Source organism: Myotis yumanensis, unplaced genomic scaffold (genome assembly GCF_028538775.1).
Source record: "Myotis yumanensis isolate MYYU_CA2020_CCGP unplaced genomic scaffold, mMyoYum1.0.hap1 SCAF_13, whole genome shotgun sequence".
NCBI classification, from domain to species: Eukaryota; Metazoa; Chordata; class Mammalia; order Chiroptera; family Vespertilionidae; genus Myotis; species Myotis yumanensis.
The window spans coordinates 16,092,326-16,106,911 of NW_027223764.1; the positions used below are offsets into that span (position 1 = coordinate 16,092,326).

A 14,586-nucleotide genomic window follows, 5' to 3' on the forward strand; every position below is an offset into this window, starting at 1 on the left:
AAGTTCTCTGTATTTTCAAATTAATTAAACAGAAATTGAAACTATTTTAAATGTCAACCAACTCAAAACTATTTGGCATTCCTAAATCTTCAAAAACATACTTATTTTTTAAAGTATACATTATTTTACACAACAGTATATTCTTATATTCAAATAAGGTTTTAATACATTTAGAGAAAAACATTCACCAAAAATGAATCAAAATTATAACATAACTATTTCAAAATGAGCTGCGAGACTTCAAAAAATGATGTAAGACAATCCTAGCTGGGTGGCTCAATTGGTTGGAGTGTTGTCCTGTACACCAAAAGGTTGTGAGTTCAATTCCCAGTCAGGGAACAGATTTGGTCCCTAGTTGGGGAGCATGTGGGAGGCAACCAATCAATGTTTCTCACATCAACATTTCTCTCTCTCTCTCTCTCTCTCTCTCTCTCTCTGTCCCTCTCTCTCTTCCCTCCCAATTCCTATTAAAAAAAAAAAAATCAAGCCCTAGACCAGTGATGGCAAACCTTTTGAGCTCAGCGTGTCAGCATTTTGAAAAACCCTAACTTAACTCTGGTGCCGTGTCACATATAGAAATTTTTTGATATTTGCAACCATAGTAAAACAAAGATTTATATTTTTGATATTTATTTTATATATTTAAATGCCATTTAACAAAGAAAAATCAACCAAAAAAATGAGTTCGCGTGTCACCTCTGACACGCGTGTCATAGGTTCGCCATCACCGCCCTAGACGGTTTGGCTCTGTGGGTAGAGTGTTGGCCTGAGAACTGAAAGGTCCCAGGTTCGATTCTGGTCAAGGGGACATGCCCGGGTTGTGGGCTTGATCTCCAGTGGGGGGCTTGTGGGAGGCAGCCGATCAATGATTCTCTCTCATCATGGATGTTTCTCTCTCTCTCTCTCTCTCCCTCTTCCTTCCTCTCTGAAATCAATAAAAATATATATTTTTTAAATCAATAAAATATATCCTTAAGTGAGGTAAGACATAAAAGAATAACATTAAGTCAGCATTACAAAAACTCAGAAATGAGGTGGCAAAACTTGAGAAAATTAGAAATAAAAAATCATTTAGAAAAAAAGACTAAATTAAGAGGAATGCAATAGCAGATAAACAAATTCATACCCATTATCACTCCACACCCGTAACAAATATTAGCAAGGACGTGGAGAAATTGGAATCCTTGTGCATTGCTGATATGAACGTAAAATGGTGCTACTATGGAAAATTATATGGTAGTTCCTCAAAAAAATTAGCACAGAATCACCATATAATCCAGCAATTCCACTTTTGGAATACCCAAAGAATTGAAATCAAGGACTCAAACAGGTATTTGTACACCCATGTCCATAGTAGCATTATTCACAAGAGCCAAAAGGTAGAAGCAACCAAAGTGTCCATCAATGGATGAAAGGATAAACCAAATGTGGTATATACTAGTACATATAAGAAAATACTATTTAGCTTTTTAAAGGAAGGAAATTGACACATGCTACAAAATAGATGAACCTTGAAGATATGCTAAGTAAAATAAGCCAGACACGAAAGGACAAATATTGTCTGATTCCATTTATATGAGGTACCTAGAGTTGTCAAATTCATAGAAAGAAAAAGTTAACAGTGGTTGCCAGAGGTTGTTGGGGAGAGAGCAATGAGGAGCTAATGTTTAAAGAGTTTCAGTTGGAGAAGAAGGAAAGTTTTAGATAGTGCTGATAGTTGTACAACAATGTGAATGAACTTAATGGTACAGAATTGTACACTTAAAAATGGTTAAATGGTAAATTTTGTTAAGTGTATTTCACCATAATAAAAAAATGAAAAAAGATAAAAAGCACAAATTCAAATGTCTTATTTAAGGAAATAAACTTACCCAACTTAATATCTCCATCTAGGGTAAAAAGAATGTTGCCAGCCTTTAGATCTCTGTGGATGATTTTATTATCATGTAAGTAGTTCAATGCCTCTAAGGTCTGTTTACAAACTACTTGTATTTGGGACTCAGTTAATGGTCGCTCAAGTTCTGTAAGGAAAAAGTAAACAAATCTGCATTTTTACACAGTGAAAACATGTCAGCAGGCTCTTACTTTTACCATCATTGGCAAGGATCTTATACAGTGAATTTATTTTAGAAGAACTGAATTATCTACATTACTTTCCTCACATATTATACTCATTTAATTTTAGAATTTTATTACAATTGTCTAAGAATATAAAAATATAATTAAGCTGATTTCTTAACTGATTGAACTTCACCTAACAATAAGATATATGTATAAATGTTTGAAATCCATCAATTTTTATTAAGTATAATTTAAGATATGAACATAAAGGAAAAAAGGTATTTACCAAGCATCACAGCATCCACTGCTCCACCTGCACAAAATTCAATGAGGATCTGCAGGCAAATAAAAAAGCATGTGTTTAATACAGAATTGAGTTTGAGTATTTTTTCTTCAATTTAGCAAAAGGGATAAAAAATAACTGTCAAATTAACTGGACTATGGAAATAATATTATGCTAACCATAAAAGTGTTAAAAGTGTTGAGTCTTTGTCGAACTACAGCGGGAAGGCCGGGGAGGGTTGGGGGGCAGGAGGGGGGGGTAAGAGATCAACCGAAGGATTTGTATGCATGCATATAAGCATAACCAATGGACATAAGACACTGGGGGGTAGGGGAGGCCGGGGGATTGTCAAGGGCGGGGGGAAAAAAAGGAGACATATGTAATACTCTTTGTAATACTTTAAGCAATAAAAAAAAAAAGTGTTGAGTCTTAATGATAACCATTTGAGAAAGCACAAAGAGAACACATTCTGAAAGTATGTGCTTTTTTGTTAATCACCATTTTTAGCGTGCCTGCTTCTCTAAAAGAACCAGGCATAGAATTTTTCATCAGGACAGTATTTTTTTAATTTATTGATTTTAGAGACAGAGAGAGAGAGAGAAACATGGACCCACTTTTCCACCCATTTATGCATTCATTGGTTGTCTTTTGTGTGTGCCTTGACTGGGGATCAAACCCGCTATCTTAATGTATAGGGACAATACTCTAACTGAGCAACCCAGCCAGGGCCAGGGTAGTATTATATATCCATTTCATCACTACTGAATGGTTTTATTACTTTCATTTTTAAGATAACTATTGTGATTTAAGTGATCAAATGTAGTATTTGTAGTATTATTAATAAATCCGGAAAAAATAGAGACTTCTTTAAGTTAAAAAAAACACACACGATATACACAGAACCTTCAGATCCTAGCTCAATTATCACTTCCTGATGGATGCCTTCCCAGACCTCCCTGGTACATACCAAGACATACCTTTCCTTCTTAACCCTTATCACAGTTGTAATTTTGACTATGTTGCTTTAATTAATGTCTACCTCTCCCACTAACCTGTCCCTTCACAGTTGTCCAACTTTTTATTTTATAATAGTGTTGAATAAATACCTTATCTCTTTATTAAATTGTCTAGGAGTTCATTTTTATTATAATCTCTGGAAACATTTTTTAAGAGACCTGATCAGCTACATTAAAAGATATCACAGTAATAATAACTATAACTTTTTAAAATTACAAATATTAACAAATTACATACCTGTTTTGTTTTCCTTCTATATAACAACAATAACAATTTATTTTTCACAGATGCTTGCCAATTACAAATTGTTTTTAAATGCATTATATCATTTAAAAAATAATTTGGGGGGTAGGTCATTAACTCATCCTATAATGAGTACACAGACTCGTAAAAGTTAATTGATTTTAAGCTCCTAGAAACACCAGGATCGAAAAATAGAGGCCTTTGATTCCTAGTCAGGTATTACTTATACTACCTACTCTTCTGTCATAACACTTTGCTTCTTCCTTCAAGGAGAAAAACTCCATTTCAAAAAGCCCTCTTGATTAAATTAGTGTTGGTGCAGAGCAAGAGACTGGTTACTATAATAAACATTAATTTTTATATCTATTTGTGTCTAATATTTTCTAAAAATGAACATAATTTATACATATAGCCTGAACCACTCATATCATGTACTAAAGCTGGGCCTGATTTTATAAGATAAACTAGAGGCCCGATGCACAAAAATTTGTGCACTCGGGGGGGGGGGGGTCCCCCAGCCCGGCCTGTGCCCTCTCGCAGTCTGGGACCCCTCGGGAGATAACGACCTGCTGGCTTAGGCCTGCTCCCGGGTGGCAGAGGGCACGCCCAATCCCTAGGTGCAGCCCCTGGTCAGGCTCAGAGCAGGACCGATTGAGGAGTTGGGGCGCAGCCCCCTGTCATGCACAGACCAGGGCGGATCGGGAGGTTGCGATGCCACCCTCAGTCACGCTCAGTGTAGGGCCGATTGGGGGGTTGGGGCACCGCCCCCTGTCACACTCAAGGCAGGGTCGATGGGGAGGTTGCGGCGCCACCCCCTGTCATGCACAGAGCAGGGCCGATCAGGGGGTTGAGGAGCTCCCCGCTGTCACTCACAGAGTAGGGCCGATAGGGGAGTTGGGGCACCACCCCGTCACACACAGAGCAGGGCGGATCAGGGGGTTGGGGTGCTGCACCCTGTCACACTCAGGGCAGGGCCAATGGGGAGGTTATGGCTCTACCCTGTCACACACAGAGCAAGGCCAGTGGAGGGGGGTTGGGGCGCCACCCTCTATCACCCACAGAGCAGGGCCAATCAGGGGGTTGGGGCACTGCCACTGTCACAGTCGGGGCAGGGCCGATGGGAGGTTATGGCTCTACCCTGTCACACACAGAGCAGGGCCCATGGGGAGGGGGGATTGGGGCGCCGCACCCTGTCACACACAGAGCAGAGCTGATCAGGGGGTTGGTGCGCTGCACCCTGTCAAACACAGAGCTGCAAGGCAATCAGGGGATTGGGGAGCTCCCCCCTATCAGGCACAGAGCAGGGCAGATAGGGAGGTTGTGGCCCCGCCCCCTGTCACACACAGAGCCGCAGGGCGATCAGGGGATTGGGGAGCTCCCCCCTGTCACACACAGAGCCGCAGGGCAATCAGGGGGTTTGGGCGCTGCCCCCTGTCACGCTGATCCCGGTGCCAGGAGGCCTCGCTGCTCCGCTGATCCCGGTGCCGGGAGGCATATTACCCTTTTACTATATAGGATAGAGGCCTGGTGCATGGGTGGGAGCCAGCTGGTTTGCCCTGAAGGGTGTCCTGGATCAGGGTGGGGGTCCCTACTGGGGTACCTGGCCAGTCTAGGTGAGGGGCTGAGGGCTGTTTTCCGAGTGGTGAGTGACTGAAGCTTCCAACCGCTCCTTGTTTTCTTTTTTTTTTTTTATTCTGGGCCAGCTTTAGCTCTGAGGCCTCGCCTCTGAAAACATCGATACAATGTTGCTAAAGCCCGGCTGAATGAAAGCCGGTTTCTGGAGTTTTGTTTATCTTCTTATTTGCAACATAGTACATAGTTGCTTAGAGTTGCAACTCAGAGGCCGGCAAGTGAGGTGGGGAACGTTGGAGTCCGCAGTCACTGGAGCAAGCAAGCCTCATGTTCGCTTCCAGCTGCCTGGCTGCCGGCCGCCATCTTGGCTGACAGTTAATTTGCATATCCTCACTGATTAGCCAATGAAAAGGGTAGCGGTCGTACGCTAATTACCATGTTTCTCTTTTATTAGTGTAGATATTTAACATTTCTAGTAAGCATTTTATAATTTATTACATGATTTAGAAAAAAAATTAGGGTAATAAAATTATAAACAAAAGAAGTTTTTAAAATTTTTAAGTAAATGCTAAGATTTAAAAAAATAAGAGAAGGCTAATTTCATAGTTTAGGAAATTTAATATTCTAACCAAGTTTCTCCATTTGGGTCCAATGTCAAACAATCATGAAATATGGTACAATCTGAAATACACATCTGAATACATGGGTGGGCAAAGTAGGTTTACAGTTGTGAGTCGCAAAACACAGAGTTAATAAAGTTATTGTAATAATCATAACTTGCTTGTCTTTTTCCATATGAGTAAATATAAACCTGCTTTTGCCCACCCCCATATCTGTTGAAGCTAAGGGTAATTGTGTTGTCAATGACCCTCTCATCTGCAGATAACTCTCAACACAAGTAACTAAACAAAAGAGGTTATATACAAAATAGGCTTTCAAAACTTATAAACCTCTTTAGGACAATTAATTCATTTTGACTACTCCTACAGATCAACAGAAAATACTTACCCAAAGATTGTTCTCATAATAGAAGGCATCTAGAAGTTTGACTATATTTGGGTGATCACAAGATGCTAAAATATCAATTTCAACCATGTAATCTTCAAGTTCTTCTTCAGATTTGGTGTCAATCACCTTTGCAGCAGCTAAAACGTTGGTCTCTTTATTCTGGGCCTAAAAATGTAAGATCAAAAATATCCCAATGCATATTTGTTTATTTTATTTTTAATAAACTTCATTTTTTAGAATAGTTTTAGGTTCACAGCAAAGTTGAGCAGAAAGTACAAAGTTTCCATATACTCCCTGCTTCTACACATGCAGAGCCTCCCCCACTATCAAGATTCTGCACCAGAATGGTACATCTGATACAATTAATGGCCTCTTGACACATCATTATCACTCACAGACCACTGTTTACATTTGGTGTACAATCAATCGATTTTGACAAATGCATGACATGTGTCCACCACTATATTATACAGAATAGTTTCACTGCCTTAAAAATCCTCTATGCACTACCTATTCATCCCTCCCTTCTTCATAACCCCTGGCAGCCACTGATCTTTCACTCCATAGTTTTGCTTTTCCAGAATGTCATCTTGTTGGAATCACATAGTATATAGCCTTTCAGATTGGCTTCTTTCACTTAGTAACATACGTTTAAGGTTCCTCCATGTCTTTTCATGGTCTGACAACTCATTTCTTTTTTAGCACTAAATAACAGTTCATTACATAGATGTGCGAATTTATTTATCCATTCACCTACTGAAAGAATCTTGGTTGTTTCCAAGTTTCAGTAATTATGAATAAAGCTGTTACAAACATACATGTGCTCGTTTTTGTGTGGACATAAGTTTTCAACCCCTTTGGGTAAATACCAAGGAGCACAATTACTGGATCATATGGTAAAAATGTTTAGTTGTGTAAGAAACTGCCAAACTGTCTCCCATTTTTCACTCCCACCAGCAATGAATGAGAGTTCCTACTGTGCCACATTCTTAACAGCATTTGGTGTTGTCAATGCTTTGGATTTTCACCATTCTAACATGGGTGTATAGTGGTATCTACTTGTTTTAATGACATATGGTATTGAGCATCTTTTAATGTACTCACTGACCATCTGTAAATCTTTGGTGAGATGTCTGCCCAGATCTTTTGCCCTTTTTTAATCAGATTGTTGGTTTTCTAATAGTTAAGTTTTAAGAGTTCTTTATATATTTGAATAGTAGGTTATCAGATATATTTTGCAAATATTTTCTCCCATTAGTGGCTTGTCTCTATTTTTACCCTAGAGGCCCAGTGCATAAAATTCATGCACTTGGGGGTGGAGGGGGCTCCTCAGCCCAGTCTGTGCCCTCTCACAGTCTGAGAGCCCTCACTCTGAGGTTTAGAATAAAAAAACTCTTGCAAAAGAACAAGGAACCCAAACTATGGGTGAGAGCTTCCCTGGATCCATTGTGATTCCAAGAAGTAGAGGTGAAATCAGCGAGGAGGCACATAGAGAAACACGCATCTGCAGGGACTGCCTCTGCGTGAGGAGAGAGGACAGACTCCTACTGGGAGGAGCCCCAGCAGCTCCTGTCTGGGCAGGTGCCACAGAGGTAGGAGAGGCTCCCACCACCACCGCTGCGCTTGCCAGCCGTGAGCCCAGCTTCTGGCTGAGTGGCGCTCCCCTGTGGGAACGCACTGACCACCAGGAGGCAGCTCCTGCGTTGAGTATCTGCCTCCTGGTGGTCAGTGCTCATAATAGCGACCGGTCATTCCATTGTTTAGTCAATTTGCATATTAGCCTTTTATTATATAGGATGCTTATTTTGGAAAGATAGCCTAAACATAAATATTAACACTACGGTGTCGGGTGAATTTCCCGCCAAAATATAAGATGGCGCGGGCAATTATTTAGGTTTCCCGCGCAAAATCAGAGTTAGTTTAAAATGCCTATATCTTTTGAAGTATGGGTTCGATTGAAATGAAATTTTCGGTTTCTTGTGTAAAAAATGAAAATTTATTCAATCACAGACATTTTTTTATCTATTCAGTACATAAATAATTCGATATATATAAACTAAATACGAAAAACCCAAAAAATACTTATTACCTAAAAATATACACATATTTTTAAAGTTTAAAATAAAATTTTCATAATAAATCAAAACAAATAGAAATTAATAGTTTTTTAGCGTATGATATTTTTCAAAACACGCCCCTTTATGTAGAGGTATATTGCAAAATTTGCACATGTAGCGTGTCTCACTGCGCAATTTATGAACGGAACATACGCGACACCTTCTCAAAATGTTTTTCTTTTTTCCACTTCCGACAATTGCCTGTAACGTATGCTTTCTCATGTCCATCGATAGCCTGCATGGTGGATCAGATGTAGGTGGTTTAGCCCGCATTCCAGAAGTAGACGGTACTGGTTGAAGGTCTGGAACAATGTCCATGTCCTCTAGAATATCATCCGTCAACCAGTGGATAGCTGTTTGTTTCAAAAACATTTTAAAACCCATTTTTCTTTGCCTCACTGATTTGTAAACTGCATAAGAATTAAATAATGCGCAATTTATCATATACATTGCCAACCTTTTTGTCCATTTGACCGTCCTCCGCAATATCGAATAATATGAAAGGTATTGGTCGGCCCGGTCAACACCTTTCATATGTTTATTGTAGTCAATGAGTGCATTCGGTTTGACAATTTTCTTTTTTGATGTTCTGTCAATATTCTGACTTTCTTCCATCTCCGCAGAATGAATCGAAGAAATCAGGTATACAGGCTTTTTTGATTGCCACACTTGTAACAATATATCATTTTTCCTTATAAATTTTGTTTCACCTTTTTTCAAAGAAATTGTTTGAAAATCTTTAGGTATACCTCGATTTTTCCGGATTGTTCCACATATTCTGAATTTGTTTTTCATAAGTGCTTCACAATTTGCGACGCTATTATAATAATTGTCCATATATATATGGTACCACGAATCAGTGTATGGAGACACTACTGTTTGTATCGTTTCCAATAATCGCTTTCCTTCGCCGCAATAAATTTCCATGTTACAGATATATCCTGTATCACTTTCGCACAACAAACGAACCAATATTCCATATTTAACGATCTTGCCAGCATTATATACCCTAAAGAATAATCTTCCCCTCCAAGGTACGATCCCTTCATCTAGTGATAATTGCTGATGAGGTTTGTAAATATTTATAAATTTAGGCACAAAATAATCTAGTACTGGTCTCACTTTGCAAAGTCTATCTGATTCATTTACGATATCCGCATTATTATTGAAGTGCCAAGCTTTCCATATCTGTCGGAACCTGTCTCTCGTCATCGTTTTACCAAAATATGGCGTCTCCGTCCATGGCTCCGTGGTCCAATAGTCATCTCTTCTATCTTTGCGCACCTGTCCCATGAGAACAATTCACCCTAAAAACTTCTTCATCTCTTGAGGGGTTATATCTTTCCACTTTAGGCTTTTTTTTGAAAGTTTGAAATTATTCCTATTTTGATTATAATACCTGTTTGACTCCTCTACAAGAAATTCAAAAAAATCATCTCCGATAAATAATTTCACGGCATCTTCTATATTATTTATAACAGCATCTGTGTTTAATCCTTGATGCCCTAAAAAATCTTCTAAGACCGGTGGATTATCAACATGCGACCATTCTTCTCTCCCGCCTTCTATATCTGACTCTGAGTCAGAGCTGGAGCTCGAAATTCTTCGTCGCCTCAATGTCCTGGGACGCACCATTACTTCATCATCACTAGAATCTTCATCACTTGTACTCGCATTTTCAAGATCGCTATCACAAGAATAATTGGACAACTTGTCTGCACAAAACTCATCATCACTATAGTCTGAATGCTGCGACATTCTAGGTTAAAGCAAATAAAAATAATACTAACTGAAAATAGCGGTACTCCGATAGATATCTGATATAAAAAAATAATTATTATGCGAACACTTTGCGGAACGATTTTATTTTATTTGGTTAAAAAATTCTATATGAATGTCTTTATCACAATATATTTAAATATTTAAACACGTAATAATATTCACAAAACTCAAAACTAAAGACGTCCGGACACAAGAAGTATTTCTCAATAACTATTCTCTTTGCATGGTGAGATATCCAGGGATATCGGTTATAAAATGAGAAAACAATACATTGGTACCCTAACGGTATTGTACTCGACCAGCGCCATAAAGTGTTCTCTACTTACAAGGGATTTTTATGATACCTATTACCCCAATGGGTATGAAACGGTTCGCATACGCAGGTAGGTATCTTTGTGAACGGCAAACAAACAAATATTTGGTAATACGCAGTTACAATCGGCCCGAGTTTACACGTTTCCCGCACTCCACCGCAAATCTATATGAACCGAGTTAAGACGGCTCCCGCGGAGTACGCGCAATTCACGCGAGCCGACTTAACTCGTTTCCCGCAATCCAAGTGTTAATTAATGCATGCTATGCACCATGCTAAGTGCATATCTTAATCAGATCTTAAAATATTAATTAGGTTTTTTAAAAAACATTTCAATATTATATGTTATCATTTCAGTAAAACTAAATATATTACTTAAAAAAAAAAAAAAAACAGAAAAAAATACCAAACTTTTAAAAGCTACTAATAAGTGTTTCAAATTATAAATAAAAGTCCAAATCCCACTTTTAAGAATTGATCATAAGGAGGTAATTTTATAAAATAAAAAATATGCATGTGTAAAAATATTCATCAAAGTACTATTTACAGTAAGAAAAATGAATCAACCTAAATGTCCATTCACAAGAACCTGCTTAAATTATTCAATATAACTCTACAATGAGACATTACACAGCCAAAATGAATTGACTAACCAATTAATATTTCTTAAGATGGAATAGTGGCCATAAGACATCAGTGACTGGGAAAAAACACAACTTATTAAACATGAGAGATATGTAATTTTACAGAAACTACACATCTATTTTCACATATGGATAGCTTCATAAATATCTAGAAAGACTTCATTAGTGAGGATGGTGGAATTTCAGGTGCTTTTGACTTTTTCTGTATTTCATACCATATTGTTTGAACTTTTAAAAATGAACATGTATTATTTTTACAGAAGCCATAAAGCATTTTAAAATCAGTATGTGGGAGATTTCTTAGTGATCTATTATCTAACCTTGGCAATAATGAAGAAAAGAATAAGCAAAACAGGTATCAGCCTGTATATGGGAATTTGTTGTCAAAAGAAAAATTCTGTATGTCCTAAATTAAATTACAGTGGACAGGAGAGTCAGAGAAAGAAATTGGAACAATTAACCAGTTAATAGTTGTGGGCCAACTAACTAAAGAGTGCTCTCACTCCTGAATATGTGTTGGAGCTCTAAATCAATCTCCAGAGTCTACTAGACAACCACTAGACAAGTATGCATGAACTTTCAGAACTGCTGCCAGTAACTAAACAACACTAGTAAATATTTCTTCCTTATAGATTGTGTAACTATCACAAAATTGCCCCCAGTTCACCTTTTCCCACCCTCCCTTACCTGTAGCCAATGTATATTCTTTCAAAACAACTTACATCTTTCTTCCCCAAAACAGAATGTACATAAGCGCCCATCAATGCCAGTACTAACATGCTAACTTTTCCATCTAGCCACATTACCGGTGGTTTAGACTTCATGCCTCAAGGCCTGGTCCTTTCCAGGCTAGCACTTGGCTCATTAAGACCTTTCTTTCAAGAAACTTTTAGCTGCGAACTCTTTTGTTTAACATTTTCTAAGTACATTATTGCTATGTTTTACTTCCTTAGAAAAAAATAGGGGCAAAAATACTACTTACTAATTAAGTAACCCTAATGTTTAGGATTCAAATAATATGTTTTGTACAAAAGACTTCAGCCCTAGCCCTAGCCAGCTTGGCTCAATGGATAAAGTGTCAGCCTGCGGACTGAAGGGTCTCAGGTTTGATTCCAGCCAAGGGCACATGCCTGGGTTGCGGGCTCGATCCCTTGTAGGGAGGTGCAGGAGGCAGCCGATCAATGATTCTCTCTCATCATTGATGTTTCTATCTCTCTCTTCTTCTCCCTTTCTGAAATCAATAAAGAAATATATTAAAAAAAAAGAAAAAAAAAAAAGACTTCAGCCCTAGCTGGTTTGACTCAGCCATAGCTGGATTGGCTCAGTGGATAGAGAGCTGGCCTGCGGACTAAAGGGTCCTGGGTTCGATTCCGGTCAAGGGCACATGCGGGGGTTGCAAGCTCAATCCCCAGTGGGGGTGTGCAGAAAGCAGCCAATCAATGATTCTCTCTCATCATTGATGTTGCTCTCTCTCTCTCCCCTCTCCCTTCCTCTCTGAAATCAATAAAAATATTTCTTTTTAAAAAAGACTTCATACTGATTTACAATCTAGAAGAATATTCTCAGCTATCATATTTTAACAAATCTCCAATGTCTTTTAAGATATCTTATCTTATATTTCACTAAGGAAGAAAAACTTCCAATTAAACTATATCAACACTTTTTCATTTAGAATTTTTATATACCTTTTTTAAGAACTTTTGGACATATTTAGACAAAAATTGTTATTGTATATCTATTATTCTGGTTCATATATAATTAAATACTTCATATATTGAAGTTTTACTCTTTTGAATCACTTATTCACTGAGTTATCTAATGTCCACACAACATCATTCTCTGGCCATTAAATTAACTACTATCTCCAAAATTTTATTTGAAGTCACTGTCTCCCATTTTGCAATTATAATGATACTACTTTGTTTATCTTACCACAGGTGCTAAAAGATTTTTAGGTAACAACCAGGATTTTTTCTTCAAAAGGTCCTTAAATAGTTTATTAATTGAACATCAAGGGATTGCAACTAACACCAGTGATACAACTAAGTTCAATGACAGATATAACATGACCCCTACCCGGCCAACAATAATACCAAGGCATCAATCAATAAAGGACATATTCCAATTTCAGAGATGTTAAAATCAAGAAATCTGTCATAACTGGTGAAAATACAACATTAAGTTGTATCTCTAAGAAAGATACTATAGTTGAGCCAATAATAATTAGAACTCACCACCTCCCTAAGTCAGAAGAAATAAGCCAGTGAAACATAAGCCCTTCTCTCATCATTTTAATACTAGAGGCCCAGTGCACGAAATTCATGCACAGGAGGGGGGGCGACCCCTCAGCCCAGCCTGCACCCTCTCCAATCCGGGAACCCTCAGGGGATGTCCGACTGCCAGCTTAGGCCCCATCCTATGGCAGTCAGACATCCCTCTCGCAATCCAGGACCACTGGCTCCTAACCACTCACCTGCCTGCCGGCCTGATCGCCCCCTAACTGCACTCCCCTGCCAGCCTGATCACCCCTAATTGCCCTCCCCTGCCAGGCTGATCACCCTTAACCGCCTCTGCCTCGGCCCCCACCACTGTGGCTTTGTTCAGAAGAACGTCCAGAAGATGTCTGGTCTAATTAGCATATTACCCTTTTATTATTATAGATAATACTCTGGGAAGAAAGAGACCAGAGGAACTGTCTTTGAAGAGGCACACTATAAAATATAAACCCTGGTAGTAGACTAAGGATATTGTGAGTGGAGTTAAAAGTCATTCTACTTCTGCATGCTTCTACTAATGTCCCAAGAGATTTTAAAGATGTCTTTTACTTATAAATGGAATCGCACCAAGAGGGAGGAAATAATACTAGATAACCTCTAAAGTTCTTTATAGTAACAAATTTAATTATTCCATTCCCCTGGAGATACTGATTAAACCAACAATGGAACCTTTTGGTTTAATATAATAAATAAAAGTTACATTAGAAAGTATAGTGCCTCCTACTTATTGCTTTAAAATAACTATTATTCATAAGAATCTGGTTCTAAAGAACTCTGAAACTCAAAACTGAAATAAACATTTGATAAGCATGTAACACTACACTTTAAATTATATAATGGATATTAGTGTTAAAAAGAAACAATCTCGCCCTGACCAGTTGGCTCAGTGGATAGAATGTCGGCCTGAGGACTGAAGGGTCCCGGGTTCGATTCCAGTCAAGGGCATGTACTAGTAACTTGGTTGCAGGTACATCCCCAGTAGGGGGTATGCAGGAGGCAGCTGATCGATGTTTCTGATGTTTCTAACTCTCTATCCCTCCCCCTTCCTCTCTGTAAAAAATCAATAAAATATATTTTAGAAAAAAAGAAACAATCTCATCTTCACATAAAGACTTAATAAAATAACTAAACAAATGTTAATAAAAACAAGAATGGGATACACACACCAAGATAGTACTTGAAATTGATAAAATGTTTTCAGAGATCAATCATGATCACATAAAACTCACTGCTTTAATTTTTATAAATCATGAATAGAGCTTAGCCACTT

The 14,586-nt window shown here is 38.2% G+C and overlaps 1 protein-coding gene across 2 annotated transcripts in view; it reads right to left on the bottom strand.

Annotated features, from left to right (window-relative positions):
* The window catches only part of SLK (STE20 like kinase), a 58,496-nt gene that overhangs the window by 36,725 nt on the left and 7,185 nt on the right, over positions 1 to 14,586 (bottom strand). For both annotated transcript variants that reach the window (XM_070432346.1, XM_070432345.1), the window contains exons 2-4: positions 6,185 to 6,349; positions 2,348 to 2,396; positions 1,872 to 2,021 (exon numbers count right to left, since the gene is read on the bottom strand). In XM_070432346.1, coding sequence (XP_070288447.1) covers positions 1,872 to 2,021; positions 2,348 to 2,396; positions 6,185 to 6,349 — 364 coding nt within the window. The remainder of the gene's footprint in view (positions 1 to 1,871; positions 2,022 to 2,347; positions 2,397 to 6,184; positions 6,350 to 14,586) is intronic.